This window comes from Prionailurus bengalensis, chromosome D4, assembly GCF_016509475.1.
Source record: "Prionailurus bengalensis isolate Pbe53 chromosome D4, Fcat_Pben_1.1_paternal_pri, whole genome shotgun sequence".
In the NCBI taxonomy this organism is placed as follows: domain Eukaryota; kingdom Metazoa; phylum Chordata; class Mammalia; order Carnivora; family Felidae; genus Prionailurus; species Prionailurus bengalensis.
This window is the reverse complement of record NC_057359.1, coordinates 65,583,253-65,602,578: the sequence shown is the minus strand read 5'-3', so window position 1 is coordinate 65,602,578 and position 19,326 is coordinate 65,583,253. Positions and strand designations below refer to the sequence as shown.

The 19,326-nt window shown below is 37.1% G+C and overlaps 1 protein-coding gene across 2 annotated transcripts in view; it reads right to left on the bottom strand.

Moving 5' to 3' along the window:
- SMC2 (structural maintenance of chromosomes 2) overlaps positions 1-19,326 on the bottom strand; it is a 69,903-nt gene that overhangs the window by 6,776 nt on the left and 43,801 nt on the right. For both annotated transcript variants that reach the window (XM_043567019.1, XM_043567020.1), the window contains exons 19-24: positions 18,758-18,901; positions 15,290-15,484; positions 12,625-12,825; positions 10,347-10,463; positions 4,196-4,356; positions 103-250 (exon numbers count right to left, since the gene is read on the bottom strand). In XM_043567019.1, coding sequence (XP_043422954.1) covers positions 103-250; positions 4,196-4,356; positions 10,347-10,463; positions 12,625-12,825; positions 15,290-15,484; positions 18,758-18,901 — 966 coding nt within the window. The remainder of the gene's footprint in view (positions 1-102; positions 251-4,195; positions 4,357-10,346; positions 10,464-12,624; positions 12,826-15,289; positions 15,485-18,757; positions 18,902-19,326) is intronic.

The following is a 19,326-nucleotide window of genomic DNA, read 5'->3' as shown; positions in this document are numbered from 1 at the left end:
AATCCTAAATATCTTCGTATTGGCCATTACTAAAGAATAGTTTTTGCATAAACACATACTATACGAAAACTATCACGGAGACATTGTCTTCCTGGTTCTCACCTGAGAATGCGTGAAATGAGTCCGCAGCATTTGTCCGATGTTTTGGGTGTGAGAAAGGTCCAAGGCTGCATCTACCTCATCCAGGATATAGATTGGAGCAGGTTTGAAGAGAAGCATGGACAATATTAATGACAAAGCCACTAAAGACCTAAGAAAAGACCAGAAGAAAAGTTATCAAAATTTGATTTTATCATTTTTTACCAAAATACTGAAGCAAATCTGCTGTCCTTTTATGGATAGTGCAGATTTAGCTGAAAGACTGCCATGGAAATAATTTAAAGTTTCAAAGTTCAACACTTCTGTTGGTATTAAAATGTTTATTTCAGCTTTTCAGTTTTTCTCTTCAAGTTTTATTTTGAAACTTATTTATCTTGAAACAGGTTTACATTCTTTCCCGTCAAATAATCAGGATTTTATAATTGGCACTTATCCTTAAGGAAAGAGCATGTTAATTTTTTTCTTTCCTTCCCCAGTTGCTATTAGATGCCTTGGTAGCAGGTGAGTGAAGTCTTAACAAGTAAGTATATAGTCAACAGCTACTATCTTTGTAATACTAGAACTGGTTTAGGTACCCTCTTTCAAACTTTTACTATGTCTGCATATGTGTGCACGTGTGTGTGTGCGCGCACACACACACTCTTTATTGGCACCATTTAAGAGTAAATTGTATAGATTATGACCCAGTAATCCCATAATACTGGGATTACTGGGAAGTAATTCCCAGTGTCAGAAATTCAAACAAACAATTGTATGATGGTTAATCTTGTGTGTCAACTTAACTGGATCACAGAGCACTCAGATATTAGGCTAAACTTTATTTCTGGGTCTGAGAATGTTTCTGGGTGAAATTAGCATTTGAATTGGAAGACTCTGTATAGCAGTTTGCGCTCTCCAATGTGATTGGACATCACATAATCTGCTGAAGTCCTGAATCATAAGAAAGGTAGAGAAAGAATTTGTTCTTTCCTGCCTCATTTACTCGAGTTGGGACATGGATATTCAGACTCAGTGTTCCTGGTTCTTAGGACTTCAGACTCAGACTGAATTATACCACGGGCCTGCCTAGGTTTCCAGCTTGCAGACAACAAACTGTGGGCCTTCTCAGACTCCACGTTAAGATGAAAATTCCTTTTATACACACAAACATACCCTACTAGTTCTGTTTCTCTGGAGAATCCCAATATACCTTATTTAAAATTTGCAGTTACACATCTGAGTTTCTATAGCTCTTTTTCAGTTCTCTTCTAGCTAGTCATCCCCATTACTGTAGCTGTTTTTTTTCTAATCAGGTATCATGATAATTCTTAGATTTTTTTTCTTTACCATAAAAAACAACAGTGAGATTGACATCTATCTCTATAAAGGGCAGCTGACGTCTCTCAAGCAACCTAAAGTTATTTTTTATTGGCTTTCTCTGTACCAAATGTTTAAGGCATTGAGCTTTCTTTCAACTTAATTTTGCAGGGGGGAAAAAAACCTCACCAAGAAAAAAAAAAATTCTCATCAAGAGTTAAACTAGTATGCTGGGTATGTATCTAAAATAATGGTATTTATGTGAAAATTGTATCATCTTAATTATAGAAATAATTTTCAGGTCTCAAAAAGAAAGTAAGCGTATATTTTCTGTTCTCCTCAAAACATTATCTAGGACTTTGGCAAAAAAGTCAGATGTTGGGATTTGAACTGTAGAATTCAACTTTGGTTAACAGGCACCAGAAGGTGTCTTAGACTGTTAAAATATTTAGGAATTTTATCATAATGAAATATAATCAGGGGAGTACTATTCTCATAAAAATGGCAAAGGCCTTCATTAGGGAAATTAGCAGGTCTTAGTATTTTCTACATACATAAAAGTTACATGATGGCATCATAGGGCACATGAGAACAATTTAAGAACTACAGATTGCACATCCTACAGGGGACAAAATATAAAATTAACAACTGTCTTTAATTATGTGAATATTCACAATTTTCTCTCAGTAGGCTTTAATTATTTGGTTCTCTGCAGGTAAGGAGTTAGTCCACATGACCTCTTAAGTTTTTCCTTAGTATGCCGATTGTCTGAATCACCATGTAAGGCTGGGGAAAAACTTCCCTGAAGTCTACAGCATGCTATTTCCAACATTATTCATTCCTTTATGCAGATCTGAGTTTTTTCATCTGGTATCATTTGCCCTTTATCCAAAAACTTCCTTTAACTTGTACGGTTCTGCTAAGAGCAAATTCCTCCAGCTGTTGTTTTTCTGAAAAAATATTTACGTTGACTTCCATTTGAAGAATATTTTGATTAGACATAGAATTCTAGGTTGCCATGTTTTTCTTTTAGCACTTTCTAGATGTTGTTCCAGATACCTGGCTTGCATAGTTTTTGACAATAATCCTAAAGTCATTTTTATATTTGTTCCTTGGTATGTAATACTATGCCTCTGGCTGCCTGAAGACAAATCACAATTTCATATAACATGGCTTGCTGTGTTACTGTATGTATGTCACGGGAGAGGTTGTGTGGTGTTTATCCTACCTACTAAGTCTGTGGGTTTATAGAACTCATCAAAATGGGAAAATTTGGGGACATTATTTCAAATATTTTTCTTTACCTCTTCCTCTCTTTTTGGAACTCCAATCACATATATGTTAGATGGCTTAATATTGCCCCACAGGTCACTGTTTACAGTTCTGTACTTCTCACTTTAGCTTTAACTTTCTATTGCTGTGTCTTCAAATTCACTCATGTTTCTACACTGTTTAATCTGCTAATGTCATGTGAGCTTTTCCTTTTGGGCATATTTTTTATCTCTAGCAATTCTACTAGATTCTTTAAAAAATTTTTTTTTAAATATTTATTTTGGGAGAGAGAGTACATGTGAGCAGGGGCGCAGGGGAGGCAGAGAGGATAGAGAATTCCAAGCAGGCTCTGTGCTGTCAGTGCAGAATCCAACACTGGGCTCAAACCTGCAACCCATGAGATCATGACCTAAGACGAAATCAAGAGTTGGACACTTAACTGACCAAGCCACCCAGGTGCCCCCTAAATTCTTTTTTTTTTTTTTTTTTATAGCTTACATTTCTCATCACATTCTTTTCTCCTTGTAATTCTTAGAACTAATTAATGTAATACTATAACTTCCTTGTCTGCTATTTTCATCACCTGTCATTTCTGGGTCTGTTTCCATTGAATAATTTTTCTCTAAGTTACACGTCATTTTCTTGATTTCTGTCCAGTACTTTTTATCAGATACCAGACACTGTGTTCCATTACAGTCTCAAATTTTGTTGTCTTTCTTTAAAAGCATTAGGCTTTGTTCTGAGAAACACTTTAGCTACATGAGGATCAGCTTGATTTCTTCAAGGCTTACAATGAACTTTGCTGTGTGTAAAGACTAGCCTTCACTTCAGGGACATTACAGACTGAATGCTAGGGTGCAGCTTACTGGGGCCTCCCAAAATTCTGTTTCTTTAATTCAGTGAAACTACTATGATTTGTGTTGATTTCCCCCTCCCTGCATCTGCAATCCAGAAATTCTATGGAGAAAGCAGACATGAACCCTGAGCTTAGCACTTTTGTTTTATTGCTCACAGGATTCAGACTCTTGGGCTACTAATTTCCCAATGTCTGAAATCAATTGTTTTTCATAATTTCATCTCATTTTCCAGCTGCTTACCCTTATTTCCTTTGTTGCCTACTATTTTTTTTTTTTTTAATTTTTTTTCCCAACGTTTATTTATTTTTGGGACAGAGAGAGACAAAGCATGAATGGGGGAGGGGCAGAGAGAGAGGGAGACACAGAATCGGAAGCAGGCTCCAGGCTCTGAGCCGTCAGCCCAGAGCCCGACGCGGGGCTCGAACTTACGGACCGCGAGATGGTGACCTGGCTGAAGTCGGACGCTTAACCAACTGCGCCACCCAGGCGCCCCTGTTGCCTACTATTTTAATCACAAGTTCTAACCACAATCTGCAGTCTTACATATTAACTTCCTTAAATTGTACATTTAAGATAGCTAAGCAAAACAAAACAGCAAATAGGTCGGCAATGAGATGATGGATTGTAATAAGAGGATTGAGGAATTCTAAATCTGTAAAGGGATTACTCACCTCTGACCACCACTAAGTTCAGTTAGGTTTTCTTTCCAAGTATTTCCTAAAGCAACCTTGAACTCCAGACCATCCAATACAGTTTGCCCCTCTGGTGGTGCAAGCATAGCATTAGCACCAGGCAAAAGAGTAGAAAAAATAGACCCAAAGTCCTTGTTAACCTGGATTAAATAAATAAATAAAATATTATAGAAGGCTTTCAAAGAATCAAATTTTGATATGTGTATATTCAATCCAGCAGATACATTTTGTTGTCTGTTACTAACTCAGGTGTTGGCAAATTATCGCCTATGTGACAAATCTGGCCATGCCCATTCTTTTATGTTTTGTCTATGGCTGCTAGCACTAAAACAACAATCTAGTAATTGCAGCAGAGACTATATGGCTCACAAAGCCAGAAATGTTTATTACCTGTTCCTTTGCGGAAATAATTTACTGAGCTCTGCTCTAACTTTTGATACCTTTGTAAGCCATACTGTAGGAATCTTGAGAGACCTACAACTGTATAAGACACTGAGCTTGGAGTTGGAGAAGCAGAAACAAACTTTTTGGCATAACATATTCTCTTCTAAATCTTGTTCTCGTTTGACTGCTTTGATAGGCCAGTGGTTATCAGCTAACCTTAAAAAGCCTAAGATGAGGGTAAAGTCTAGGAAAAAAAGAGTCATGAAATCAAACAACCAGATCTGTTCAAGGTGTTGACTGGTACTTTTCTATAGGCTTTGTCTCAGCCAAAGAAGTTGTCAAAATACAGGAAAAGGATTGGACCCCAACAGAAAAAGACTAAAGAAGCTGTTTGGCTTATCCCATCAAGCCCCAGTAGATTACTGAGAGACTTAGGGTCAATATTTTAGTTTGAAACTGGGTAATTTTTGTGCATACACACTTGATTTGAGAATTTGGCCACCTGTCTTCAAATACGTGACTAATAACCTTAGTTCAGGAAATCTGAGAGTGTATACATACACATGCACAACCATGAGGATCTGACAGTCATGTTCTCTAGAGAAATCTCTAAATTCAGCTGCAAATAAACAGTTCATGAATATTTGTAGTAATAAGGATCTCTACATACCAAAAATCAGTGCTACTGAATACAGATTTATCAAGGAATACAGTTTTAAGAGCAACTGAATACATGCTGGACAGTACCCTACACAGAGGAAACAGGTTTTAGTTTTATCTGGGATACATTTCTACAGCTAAGTGAGGTTCACCACAATGGGAGAGGACCGCTATCTTTTTTTGAGAATGATGAAGATAGCAGAGTATTCATAAACAGTTTTGGTTCTTTTGCTTTTAATTTTTTGGGCAGGCAGGAGAAAGACACTAAAGAGAGGATTAAAATAATGGAATGCTACTGAACCCTGAACCCAAGTGAAAACTCCTCCAAAGAAGAAAAGAGAAACTTATTTATAGGCAAAATATAGCCCTATTCAAGATAGAAAATGCATTATATTCACGGATAGATAAAAGATGAAATGCAATCAAATTCTGGAAATCTAATATGGTTAAGAAGGAAATAGAAAAATAAGACACAGCCAGTGCTGAAAATACTCTGGCTTTGTGAATTGAGTATGCTAGAAGCCAGAAGGAAGTATATAATACTGATAACACTATTACCTCAATAGGTTATTATGAGGATTAAGTGAGAAAATTACTATGAGAATAGTCCCTGACATATAATAAGTACTCAATAAATTTACCTGCTTTGAGACAACTCTGGAAATTGGGGGAACATCAATTTAAAGGATAAATTTGTACTTGCATTAATCCAGTAATCACGTGGAAAACAAGAGACAAAACCTCTCAGACCTAGTGTTATATCCACACTTATACAAGAGTAATGGGGCCAACTTTATGCATCCATTTAAAAAGACACAAACACCACAGGGAGATGGAACACTGAAAATAAGTCCTAGGGTACTAAAAACCAGGTGACTGAAAGGGATAATTGTACTACCATTACTAAAAATGAAGTTTTCAGAATTCAGAAATAATTACAGAATTAAAAAGCAAAAAAGAGGCAAGGTGCCCAATTAAATCCCAGAGGCATGGGACTGTTAAAGTACCAAACAGCATAGTAACTATGTTTGGAATCTTCTGAATGAGAGTCTTTTGCTAGGATGGATACAGGAAAACTTCCACATAAGTGGATAGGGAATTATCCTAAAGGAGACAAACATATGCAACTAGGGAAGCAGAAATAAAAGTAAAGAACTGTGAAATCTGCCAAAGTTGTCCTAAAACAAAACAAACGTACTTGGGATTTTGTTGAATGAGAATCCAGTGAAAAACAATTCTAAACCTCTTTGCTTACTGCCCCAAATTTAGAGCAACAAGGGTGACAGGAGTTAGCAACTAAAGGCATTTTTAACTGGTCTTAATTTAGGAAAAGAGAATCCCAGTTTTTCCACCTCTGGCTATCTGATCTTAGGCTAGATCATCTATGTATGTATGCATTTATCCATTCATCCATCTGCCTTCCTACCTACCTACCTATTCATTTTTAAATTTACATCCAAATTAGCATATAGTACAATGATATCAGGAGTAGATTCCAGTGATTCACCCCCTATGTATAACACCCAGTGCTCATCCCAACAAGTGTCTTCCTTAATGCCCCTTACCCATTTAGCCCATTCCCCCACCCCCAACTCCTCCAGCAACCCTGTTTGTTCTCTATATTTCAGAGTTTCTTATGGCTTGTCTCCCTCTCTGTTTTTATATCATTTTTGCTTCCCTTATGTTAATCTGTTTTGTATCTTAAATTCCTCACAAGTCATATATTTGTCTTTCTCTAATTTCACTTAGCATAATACCCTCCAGTTCTATCCATGTAGTCGCAAATGGCAAGACTTCATTCTCTTTGATTGTCAAGTAATACTCCAGTGTGTGTGTGTGTGTGTGTATACCAAATCTTCTTTATCCATTCATAGACACTGGGACTCTTTCCATACTTGGGCTATTGTTGATAGTGCTGCTATAAACATGGGGTGCAGGTGTCCCTTTGAAACAGCACACCTGTATCCCCTGGATAAATGCCTAGTAGTGCAATTGCTGGGTTGTAGGGTAGTTCTATTTTTAATTTTCTGAGGAAACTCCATACTGTTTTCCGGAGTGGCTGTACCAGTTTGCATTCCCACCAGCAGTGCAAGAGATCCTCTTTCTCTGCATCTTCTCCAACATCTGTTGTTGTGTGAGTTGCTAATTTTAGCCATTCTGACAGGTGTGAGGTGGTATCTCATTGTGGTTTTAATTTGTATTTCCCTGATGATGAGTGATATTAAGCATTTTTTCATGTGTCAGTTGGCCATCTGGATGTCTTGTGTGGAGAAGTGTCTATTCATGCGTTTTGCCCATTTCTTCACTGGATTATTTTTCAGGTGTGGAGTTTGATAAATTCCTTGTAGATTTTGGATACTAACCCTTTATCTGATATGTCATTTGCAAGTATCTTCTCCCATTCTGCTGGTGCTTTTGGAAAAAAAAATTTTTTTTTTTTACATTTATTTATTTTTGAGAGACAGAGCACAAGTGGGGGAGAGGCAGAGAAAGAAGGAGACACAGAATCCGAAGCAGCCTCCAGGCTCTGAGCGGTCAGCACAGAGCCCAATGCGGGGCTCGAACTCACAAACTGTGAAATCATGACCTGAGCTGAAGTTGGACGCTTGACCGACTGAGCCCCCCAGGCACCCCAGTGTTGGTTGTCTTTTATCTTATTTTTTACTGTTTACTCACCTTACAGAAAGAGAGAGAGAGAGAGAGAGAGAGGGCAAGCTGGGGAGGGGCAGAGAGAGAGAGAGAGGGAGACACAGAATCCAAAGCAGGCTCCAGGCTCTGAGCTGTTAGCACAGAGCCCGACACAGAGTTGGAACTCACAAACTGTGAGATCATGACTTGAGTCAAAGTCTGAAGCTTAACTGACTGAGCTGCCCAGGAGCACCCCCACTGTTGGCTGCCCTTTAGTTTTACTGACTGTTTCCTTTGCTGTGCAGAAGCTTTTAATTTTGATGAGGTCTCAGTTTTCTTTTTGTTTTCCTTATCTCCGGAGATGTGTTGACTAAGCAGTTGCTGCGGCTGAGGTCAAATAGGTTTTTGCCTGCTTTCTCCCCTAGGGCTTTGATGGTTTACTGTTTTACATTTAGGTCTTTCATCCATTTTGAGTTTAGTTGTGTGTATGCTGTAATAAAGTGGTCCAGGTTCATTCTTCTGCATGTCGCTGTCCAATTTTCCCACCACCACTTGCTGAAGAGACTGTCTTTATTCCATTGGACATTCTCTCCTGCTTTGTCAAAGATTAGTTGGCCATACATTTGAGGGTCCATTTCTGGATTGTCTATTATGTTCTATTAATCTGAGTGTCTGTTTTTGTGCCAGCACTATACCATCTTGATGATTACAGCTTTGTAATACAGCTTGAAGTCCGGGATTGTGATGCCTCCTGCTTTGGTTTTCTTTTTCAAGATTGCTTTGGCTATTCAGGCTCTTTTCTGGTTCCATACAAATTTAGGATTGTTTGTTCTAGCTCTGTGAAGAATGTTGGTGCTGTTTTGATAGGGATTGTATTGAATATGTACTGATTTGGGTAATACCAACATTTTAACAGTATTTGTTCTTCCAATCCATGGGCATGGAATCATTTTCCATTTTTTTGTATCTTCTTCAATTTCTTTCATAGGCTTTCTATAGTTTCCAGTGCACAGATTTTTCACCTCTTTGGTTCCGTTTTTTTCCTCAGTAGTTTATGGTTTTTTGTGCAACTGTAAATGAGATCGATTCCTTGACTTCTCTTTCTGTTGCTTCATTACTGGTGTACAGGAATGCAACCTATACTGATTTCTTTGCACTGACTTTATATCGTGTGACTTTGCTGAACTCATGGATAAGTTATAGCAGTTTTTTGTGGGATCTTTTGGGTTTTCCATATAGAGTATCAAAGAGTGAAAGCTAGACTTCCTCCTTACCGATATGGATGCCTTTTATTTGTTATCTGATTGTTGAGTCAAGGACTTCCAATACTAGGTTGGATAACAGTGGCGAGAGTGGACAGTCCTGTCATGTGCCTGACCTTAGGGGTAAAGCTCTCAGTTTTTCCCCATTGAGGATGGGGTGGGGTGGGTCTTTCATATATGACTTTCATGATCTTGAGATATGATCCTTCTATCCCTACTTTCTTGAGGGTTTTTATCAAGAAAGGATGCTGTGTTTTGACAAATGTTTTTTCTGCATCTATTGAGAGGATCATGTGGTTCTTGTCCTTTCTTTAATTGATGTGATGTATCATTCTGATTGTTTTGTGGATATTGAACCAGTCCTGTATCCCAGGTATAAATCCCACTTGGTCGTGGTGGATAATTCTTTTAATGTATTGTTGTATCTGGTTGGCTAGTATCTTGTTAAGGATCGATTTAACCTTTCTAAGCTTTGATTTCTTCATCTATAAAATATGGATGGTTAACTATCAGTTATGGAATTGTTTTAAGAGAAAACAGAGTATCTGCTTCATATGTGTTAACTAATAACATGTACAAAATGGTCTGCCAGAAATCTACACAATTCTTAATGATGAATTCTGAAATACCATGAATAACTTGTAAGTGGTAAGGAATATGCCAATCTTGTTAGAAAAATATCCTGATAACAAATATTTGAACTCTGTTGAGTCTGGGTAAGAAAAATCAAGGAAGTTAGAACAAAACGGATCATTGGGAAGTTTCCAACAATCAGAGCTTTCCCAGTGCAAAACCGAGCTTGCTTCCAGCTTCAAGCAGAGGGAGTGGGGTATGGCACATATTGGACAGACTCCAAGGTTTCAGACAAATAGCATCTCCCTTAAAGGTAACACAGACCTGGAAACAAGGTAAGAATGAAAAATAAAGAAATCTAGAAAGTCAGAAATTTAATATAACTTAAGGACCAGAGAGGTAGACTGTGAGACTATGATGTAGGGACACAAACTTAGCTTTGCATTATCAGTAGTACTCAAGTCCAAAAGTACAAAATGCATTTAAAAGTCAGGAGGTTTTAATTAAGGCGTGTGCCTCATTCAAACACAAATCAGCCATTTCAAATTCATCTTAGAGTATAAATCTATTGACAGTATTCTTCATCTTTGCCTCACAAAGAATAATATTTTGGGTTCAAATACCTTTTGCCACGCAATATTTAGGGCTTGGTTTTTCTTCTGGTCAAGGTCTTCTATAGTTGCAAGGATTTTTGATTTATCATTTTCTACAATTCTCTTCTTCTTCATCAAGTCATTATACTGGTAAGATAAAAAGCATGCTTAATTGAAAAAATGTAAAATTTTCTATTCTAGAATTCAGTCAGGAATAGAGGTTTAGTTTGTATGTAGAATATATACACTTCTGTTTACCAGAAAGATACACTGCATTAAGAGTCATAACGTGAACCAAATTATGAGAAAGGTAAATATATCGCCTATATGTAAAATTTAGCTGCCATAATTAAGAATTTATAGGACAAGCTCCTGGGGTACTTTGATACTGATATTCTCATATCCTTCCAGTAGTCAAGGCAAAAAGGAAAATGTATGTAAACTCAAAAGTAGCCCTGCATGCTTTCTTCTTGAGGTCAGTCTTAGTAGTAACACAAAGTTTCAGTTCTTCACCATGATGTCCAAGTCCTACATAATTGGGCCCTTATTTATCTCTGACTTTTTGACATCCCAATCCTCCCCAGGGGCCAGCCATGTGGTCTTTTTTCAGTTCCTTGAACATAAGAAGCTTATTATATAGCCTTATAGCCCTTGCATTGTTCTCTCTTCCCTGAATGCTCTTTTTCTGTATACGACATAATCAGTGCTTCAAGTTTCAGCTCAAACATCACATCTTCAGAATGGGCTTTTCCTGGTTAATGTAGAAACTCACTGAAAAAAATTTAAAGGAGGCTGCAAAGGGAGAATTACACCATAAGTAGCAACAGAACTTTATGAAAATCTTAACTCATTTCTCCTCAAAGCCTCACACTTCAAGGAGTCTTCAAATTCTCCCTTAAATTGTAACCAGTCCTGTTAGCTTTCTTGCTGTCTCTCTCCTTTATAGCAAAGCTCCTAAAACCTCCTCTAAATTTTTCTCTTATTCCTTTCATAATTCAATTTCTTATGTATACAGACACAAAATACAACAAAATAAAACAAGGGTCACCTGGGTGGCTCAGACGATTAAGCGTCGAACTCTTGATTTCAGCTCAGGTCATGATCTCACAGTTTTTGAGTTCGAGCCCCGTATCAGGCTCTGCGCTGACAGTGAGGAGCCTGCTTACAATTCTGTCTCCTGCACTCTGCCCCTTCCCCATGCTCTCTCACTCTCTCAAATAAATAAACATTAAAAAAAAAAAAAAAGGCCATCTTGCTTATCAACAATAGACCCTTCCCTTTGGGTAAGAAAGCGAGTTGGTGATTTTTTTAAAAAAAAAGACCCAATTATTATTATCTAATAAAAGCAAACAAGTGAACAAGTTTCACGATACACAGTTCAAATTCAGACCAAAGATTTTCTTCCACAAAACATATATTGCAAAGCTTTAATGGAGAAATAAAAACCAGCGGGAACATTTATAGAGAGATCACAACACGGGCATTATTAGCCTGTTTGGTATCTAACATAATACAGGTTCTTTGTAGATAGTAATGTCAATAACAATTTAAAAAAACCCAGTACAGCAAAACTTTTTAGAAGTAATGGAGCTCATAAGTATTGCCACTTTTAGAGAGTTCTCATAACTCTGATACAAATTCAAACAGAATCTTAGAAAAAATAAAGTATAGGGCATTATATAAAATTAGACTGCTATCTCCTACGGAGCTGTTGAGAATATGAATTGCTTTTCCCTGTGGATTTTTCTAGTGACACAGCGGATTCAAAGTTCTGTCAGGGTTGGGGAGATAACATTATTGGGTAAGTGAACATTAAAACAGAAGATGATGCTGGATTTACAGATTAGGAAAGGAGTAGTTATGCATATAACAATTTTAGTCATTACTTATGTAATGGTTCTAGTATACCCTAGAGTCAAAAGGAACACCGTATTTATGGAATGACTGGTAAGGAGGCAGACAGCAGAGTAGCCTTATTTTTCAAGGCCTTTTCAAGGCAACTGAAAGAAATTATAGAAATGGGAGGAGTAATCATGAAAAAATGTTCTTATTTATACCAAGAATAAGAAAAGGATAGATGGTATTCTGGGCAAAGCCAGTAAAAAGCTTTTCAAGGGACAATAGACTATATAAATAATTGATGCAAAAACAAGTAAGAGAGAACTGAAAAGGGAGAACAAGAAAACAAATCCGGTATCAAGAGTATCAAGCCAAAGATTGACTCTAGTAATTGCCACAGGGGTCACAGAGAGCTATTAGTGCTACTCATTCCCTAAGGAGGCCAGAGAGTCCAAGGAAAAGGACTTACCCGCTCTTCAGCTTCTGTCAGTACATTCATAGCTCTCATGTTGACATTTCTTCCTAGTTTCTCCTTCATTTCTTGCAACTTCTGAAGTCTCTGACCAGCTTCTTTTGGGTTGTTGGTTTTGAAATCATAGGCACTGTTAGGTTGCCCAAAGAGGTGTTTCTCTGCATTAATCCAGTCATAGTCCTTCAACATTTTGGAGACCTAGCCACGGAGGATAATGGAGGAATCTATCATTGTTTACAAACCGACATTTAAAAACTAGTTTCTGGGGCACCTGGGTGGCTCGGTCAGTTAAGCGTCCGACTTCGGCTCAGGTCATGATCTCACGGTCCGTGAGTTCGAGCCCCACGTCGGGCTCTGTGCTGACCGCTCGGAGCCTGGAGCCTGTTTCAGATTCTGTGTCTCCCTCTCTCTCTGCCCCTCCCCTGTTCATGCTCTGTCTCAAAAATAAATAAACATTAAAAAAAAAATTAAAAAACAAAAACTAGTTTCTTAAATGTTTACTAATTTTAAGTATTTAGGAGAAAACCCCACAATGACTCATCTGCAAAAATGAGGTTCACTGTTAGTATAGGTTTACTATTAAGTATGAATATTTTTACCTAGAGAATAGGTTAAAAAAAAATTGTATAGGAAAAAGATTACTTAAGCATTACAAGAAAAGCTAGCTCAGAGAAATTTATACATGTAAATCATTTCCATTAGAATGAATATAAGATAAGCCTCCTTCAGATTTTACCAAACTCAATCTATTGCTTCAAAAATAATTTGTGAAAATTAAAATTCTCATAAGAATACTTAAGTCATAGATTTGGTAAATTTGTGGAAGCCTAATTCCGACTGATTATAATTCTCTCTTTTTTTAAATTTTTAATGTTTTATTTTATTTTTGAGACAGAGACAGAGCATGAACAGGGGAGGGTCAGAGAGAGAGGGAGACACAGAATCTGAAGCAGGCTCCAGGCTCTGAGCTGTCAGCACAGAGCCTGACGCGGGGCTCGAACTCACAGACTGTGAGATCGTGACCTGAGCCGAAGTCGGAAGCTCAACCGACTGAGCCACCCAGGCGCCCCGGACTGATTATAATTCTAAAATATACTAGGTAAATAAAAAGCCGCTCTAAACTTTGACTCCATTGCCTAGTCACCCTCTTTTGACAAGGCACAGTAATGTATTTCTTTATATGGTAAAAAGAGTTAAAAATTTTAGATTATAGTGCTTAAAGAAGACTTTCTTCTACTAAAATTGTTCAAGGTTGGTTCTGACTGATAGAGTCTAATCCTTGTCAGTCTGTTTATCCTCATTAATTCCAGGGGAACGGTCTCACCTCCAGGCTCCAAAGATGATCATTTCCAATCTACCTTCCCTGCTGATACATAGGGTCAATGAAAGCATTCTGGGTACATGTTGCTAAACCTTATCATTAGTGCCTGGCCTACTACTATCTGATACTAGTTGGTATGTAATTAATATTTGACAAACTATAGACTTCAAAGAATCCTGGACTTTTTAGCAGTTCCACTTTTAACTCTCCTTTTCACCTTAACCATAAATAAAATCCCCTAGCAATCACCACTACTAGCACTTTCAATTACCAAAAACCTATTAACAGTAATATTAACATTGGTAACATTTCAGTGAATCCACTAATACTAGGCTACCAGGCTAATGGAAAATCAATACAAAAAAATATTAGGAAATTAGTGATGTGGCTATGAAAAAATATTTTCTTTAAGTGTGAGCCTGAACAGTCACACAGGGTTCTTTCAGAGGGTGGGGTGACTATTTTGTATGTTCTGACTTTTTTGAAGTTAAATCTCTTATACTTTTAAGATGCTAAACAAGATTTAAAAGGCATCAAACGGTTACACACTCGTAAGAAAACATGATGGGCAAATTACTAAGATTTCATGAGTGCAGCCTCTTAACCAAGCAGCGAATTTCTGCAAAAGCATGTATTCTCTTTAATGTTTACTTATTTTTGAGGGGGATGGGAGGGATAGAGAGAGGTGGTGAAAGAGAATCCTAAGCAGACTCCCCATTGTCAGCAGAGAGCCCGATGTGGGGCTCGAACTCATGAACTGTGAGATCCTGACCTGAGAGGAAACCAAGAGTCAGACGCTTAACCGACTGAGTCACCCAGGTGCCCCAGAAAGAAACTTTCAGGAGTGAAAAACTGAGATAACTTCAAAAAAAGACAGCTGCTAGCAAAACATCAGATTTCAGATGAGGCTGCAAAATTGACTATACTGATCCTCTTAAGGACATCTGGAAGCCAATTAAGTCCTGGTTTTGGAAGTTGCCTGTAAATATATATCGTTTACCTTATTTCAAAATAAATTGAAAACTCACAGGCAACAAAATATATAATCACAACTAATATATTAATCTGAATATCTGGGGATTAAAAAATGGTTAGTTCTATGGGAGACCACTGAAACATCTTATACATAGGAATAAATACCTGAAATTTAGAAAGATTTATGCCAGGTGGTAAAAATAAGCATTGCTGAGAAGCCATTAAAATAGCAGTAAGCCTCAAAATTCTGTTATACCGCATTTCTGCCATTTATACTGAATTCTCCATTGAGCAGTTTACCAGAATATCTCAACAACTCAGAAGCAAAAATCTGATTACGGGTAGAAATAAACAACACAAACGTGCCTTTGCAGCAGCATCTTCAGCTTCCCGTTTATGTTTGCTGATGTTGTGGTCCAGTTCCTTAATTTTAAGCTGAGAATCATTGTTTTGTTCCTTGTGTGTTGCAACTTCAGCATATTTAGCTTTAATTACATTGTCTTGGGCTGTTATCACTTCTTTTTGCTTGGTCACCTCTTCTTGAGCTTTATTTACGGACTCCTGGAACAAATAGAAGATGATATATAGCAAAGTAATGTAGGCATATTTTTAGTTTATTAAAAGATCATCTAAAAAGCGTCTGGGCAAGATGGCAATGTGATTACAGGCAGATGGTCACCTAACCCTCTACATTGTATATCCCCATTAAAATGACTAATTAATTTGCATACAGGAGAAAACTTGTTCTATCACTAGAAAAAAGATGGGATACTTTTCTAGTGTACTACTACTAGTACACTAGTAGTAGTTGGTGCTGGAAGCAACAAAGTTTCTGGGGATACAGTGAACTACAGGAAACTGACTTGTGAGGTCTCAGTAAAGTGGCATTTCTGGGTAGTTAACAAGAAGATACTATGCCAGATCCCCACATGTCATTTATCAGGAAGGGAAGGATGTAGGCCGGGTTTTCTGCTCTTCCCTTTGTAGATATAAGCCATATTTATCGGTGCAACAGAAAAGGTCATAATGTTTGGTTCTAGCACAAGGGTCAAAACAGAAAAATACAAGAAACTTTTTTCAATAAATAGATTTGTGGCACAAAGAAAAACTTTCTTGCTTTGACTTTGAATATCCCCCTACCTCCCAAGGTTGGAGCTACTCAATGTCAGAAGTGGTCATTGTAACTGCAATTCAGTCTATCACCAACCTGCCCTGCAAATCCTACTGCTTCACCCAAATCTTGAAAGAACTCACACAAATATCTAAACCAAAAAAACCTAGTTCAACCCATATTTAGGTAGGGGGAAAACCAAAGTAGGACAACCTGCTTTAAGTTTCTGAGGAAGAATGGATCTTCATGATGCAAACCACAAGGAAAAATTTAGGAATGTTTTTAGCATGCTCATTAGGAAACAAGATGAGCAACAAAGAATACCTGATGTTATGGTTACGGTACTCAAAGTGCCTTAATTTCCCTATAATGTTTAATCTGTGTCATCAGAGGTCTTTTGAGGAAAGAAAATAAAACATGACATTCATATAAAAACCTGAAGATATTTTAGCTTTTTGAAACCTGTGAAGAGAAACTGAAAAATACTCTGCTTAAGATATTAACCAAAGGGAAATATAAGTTTATTAACTAACACTGTATCTTTAAAAAAAAAAAAAGTGTTTATGAAGAAGACTGTCTCATGCCTATAGGTTAAAAACTGCAATGCAATTTTCACTGTTTTAACCTTTTTTTACAATGATAGGAAATCTGTTACCTAAGATTGAACAGAAATGAAATTTTAGTTTTGTTTGTCTAATTAGTAGGTAGTTTCTTTTCTTAGTTCCCTGGGAGTTTCCTTTGATATTCTTATCTGCAAAGGAAACAATTTAGAATGCAGAGCCCAAAAAAACAACCTTTAACAACCAAGTGATCTATTTTATACTTCTCCATAAAGAGAAATGGAAGTATGTACATGTTTGGACTTTATTTAGATCAGGAAAGGAGTAGCTTATTTATTTTCACAATTATCTTTAAAAACATATCTAACTTTTAAAATTCTACAACATGATGTCCATGAAAGACAGCAAAAATATGCACGGGAAAAATGAGATTAAGACAACAAATTAGAAGGGAACTAAAAATATTTTTAAAAACTAAAATTTACTTTGGAGGCAAAATAAAAACTGAACAGAAACTAAAAAATTTAATCAGTAACACAGAACACAAAGCTGAAAAGCATTTTGATCTTAACTTCAAAAAAAGTAGTTAAAAACTGTTCTATTGATTTGATAAATAATGGGTTAAAAACAAAAAACTTTAATTTATCCATGAAGAGAATCAAGAGGAAAGACCTACTTTCCAAAAACACCATAGGCTACAACAATTACAACAATCATATTAAAGGAAAACATAAAAGCATGTAGAGGACACAAAGAAGACAAAAATACCACACTGAAAACTGAATGGAACTACCCTGTTGAAAGCTATTACATTCAGTTAACATAAAAATCAATGTTAGTTACAAACGGTATCAATTAGCAACATGAAACAAAACTTAAAAAACATGATGAGTATAGTCAGTGGTACTGTATATTTAAAAGTTGCTGAGACAGTAGATCTTAAAAGTTCACATCACAAAAAATATTTGTAAATGTGTGGTGAGGGATTAACTAGATTTATGGGTTGGTCTTTTTGCAACATATACAAATAACAAATCATTATGTTGTATACTTGAAATTAATATAGATCAAGTATACCTCAATATGAAACAAAGCAATTCAAAGACAAAATCAAAGAAAGGGGCAAGAGAATTTCCAATATTCATTAGGGACAATCTCTAAGAAAGATATACCACAGTATGAATTTGCAGGTGACAGAATGTCTTCATAACATTTGAAATACCCTCAGTCCTAAATCCATCCTTCACTTCCCTGCTTCTGATAGAACATTTCTCCCCAACCAGCTGCAACTATAGTCAGCCTCAACAGTAAAGGATGCTGTAAGGAAACTGTAGAAAGAAGAGGCTTTACTTCCCAGTTCTGGTGTGCTTTTCTCAAAGGCAAGTTTGTCATGTGCAAGGGCCAGCAACCTACATGGCTTCCCTGGCATCCAACAGATGGGGAGAAGGGAACAGGGCTTTGCAACATGTTCACATGGGCTAATTTCCCCTACATCCCACGTGGCACTTCCCTATGGATGACTACCCATGGCACTCCAGCAAACTTCACAACCAGGGGGCCACAGTTACATCTTCAACTAGATCTGGTTTTCAGCCTATAGTTGCTATGGCTCTTTTCCAATTTGTTCCTTCCATGGGTGCACTCCCTCAGCCCTAAGGGTGGTAGTGGCTATTCCCTGTAAGGGCTGTTCCTATATAATTTAGAATTCTCTTTATTCTTTAGTGATCATCCCTTATCATTCCAAACTCCTACTGTAGTTAAATTTTTTATTTAAACTCTGCCTGTTCAAATTACTGTGTAGTTTTCGTCTTCTGAGTAGACCCAGATTAAAACAATTAGTAATATTATTTCAGGACTCTTTCTGGATCAGGAATCATCTTTGCCTCTCATCAAGACAAGAATGAAGAGGGGCACCTGGGTGGTTCAGTCGGTTAAGCGTCCGACTCTTCATTTCGGCTCAGGTCATGATCTCAGGGTTTGTGAATTTGAGCCCCACATCGGACTCTGCTTGAGATTCTCACTCTCTGCCCCTCCCCCACTCATGCTCCTTCTCTCTCTCAATAAGTAAAGAATGAAGAGATCAAGACTTCTAAAGTCAAACATCTTCAAGGCAACATTTCATAAGTGGATTAACATTTGTAATTTCTCCAGCACGGTAAGTACCTTATTTTTAGCCACCTCAGCTGCCATTACTTCAATCTGACCTTCATAGGATTTGATAGCTTCATTTACAGCTTCAAGCTGTTGTTTATAGGATGCATGCTCTCTCTTGAGCTCTTCCAGCTCCAGAGTGATAGCTTCAACTTCCTAAAAGAATGTTATTCAGACATTCAACAGACTATTAACTACTGAAAAATAGATACATGTCAACAAAATTATTAAGATTCCCATGCAAGTAACACCCACAGCTTATTCAACTACCAAAACACATGTAAGCTGCTTCTCCAGAAGAAGGGAGGAGAAAGGAAATTTATTTTCCTTTAGTTAAACATTACAAAATGTATGTACAGTTTTTACAGGTTCAAAGAACTGGGCATAAACTGTTTATTTTGTTATTCCTACAGGGAAAAACAATCTAGAATTCTACGTAACAGATAAATTAGCAAAGGAAAAGCCTTTTTTAAATGTCAAAAAAACCCAGCTGCTCAATTTTCTTCTTTCCCTCTATAGCCTTTAGTTTGTTAGAAAATACTTTGTGCAGCTATTTAGTGACAGAATATGAAGAAAAGCAG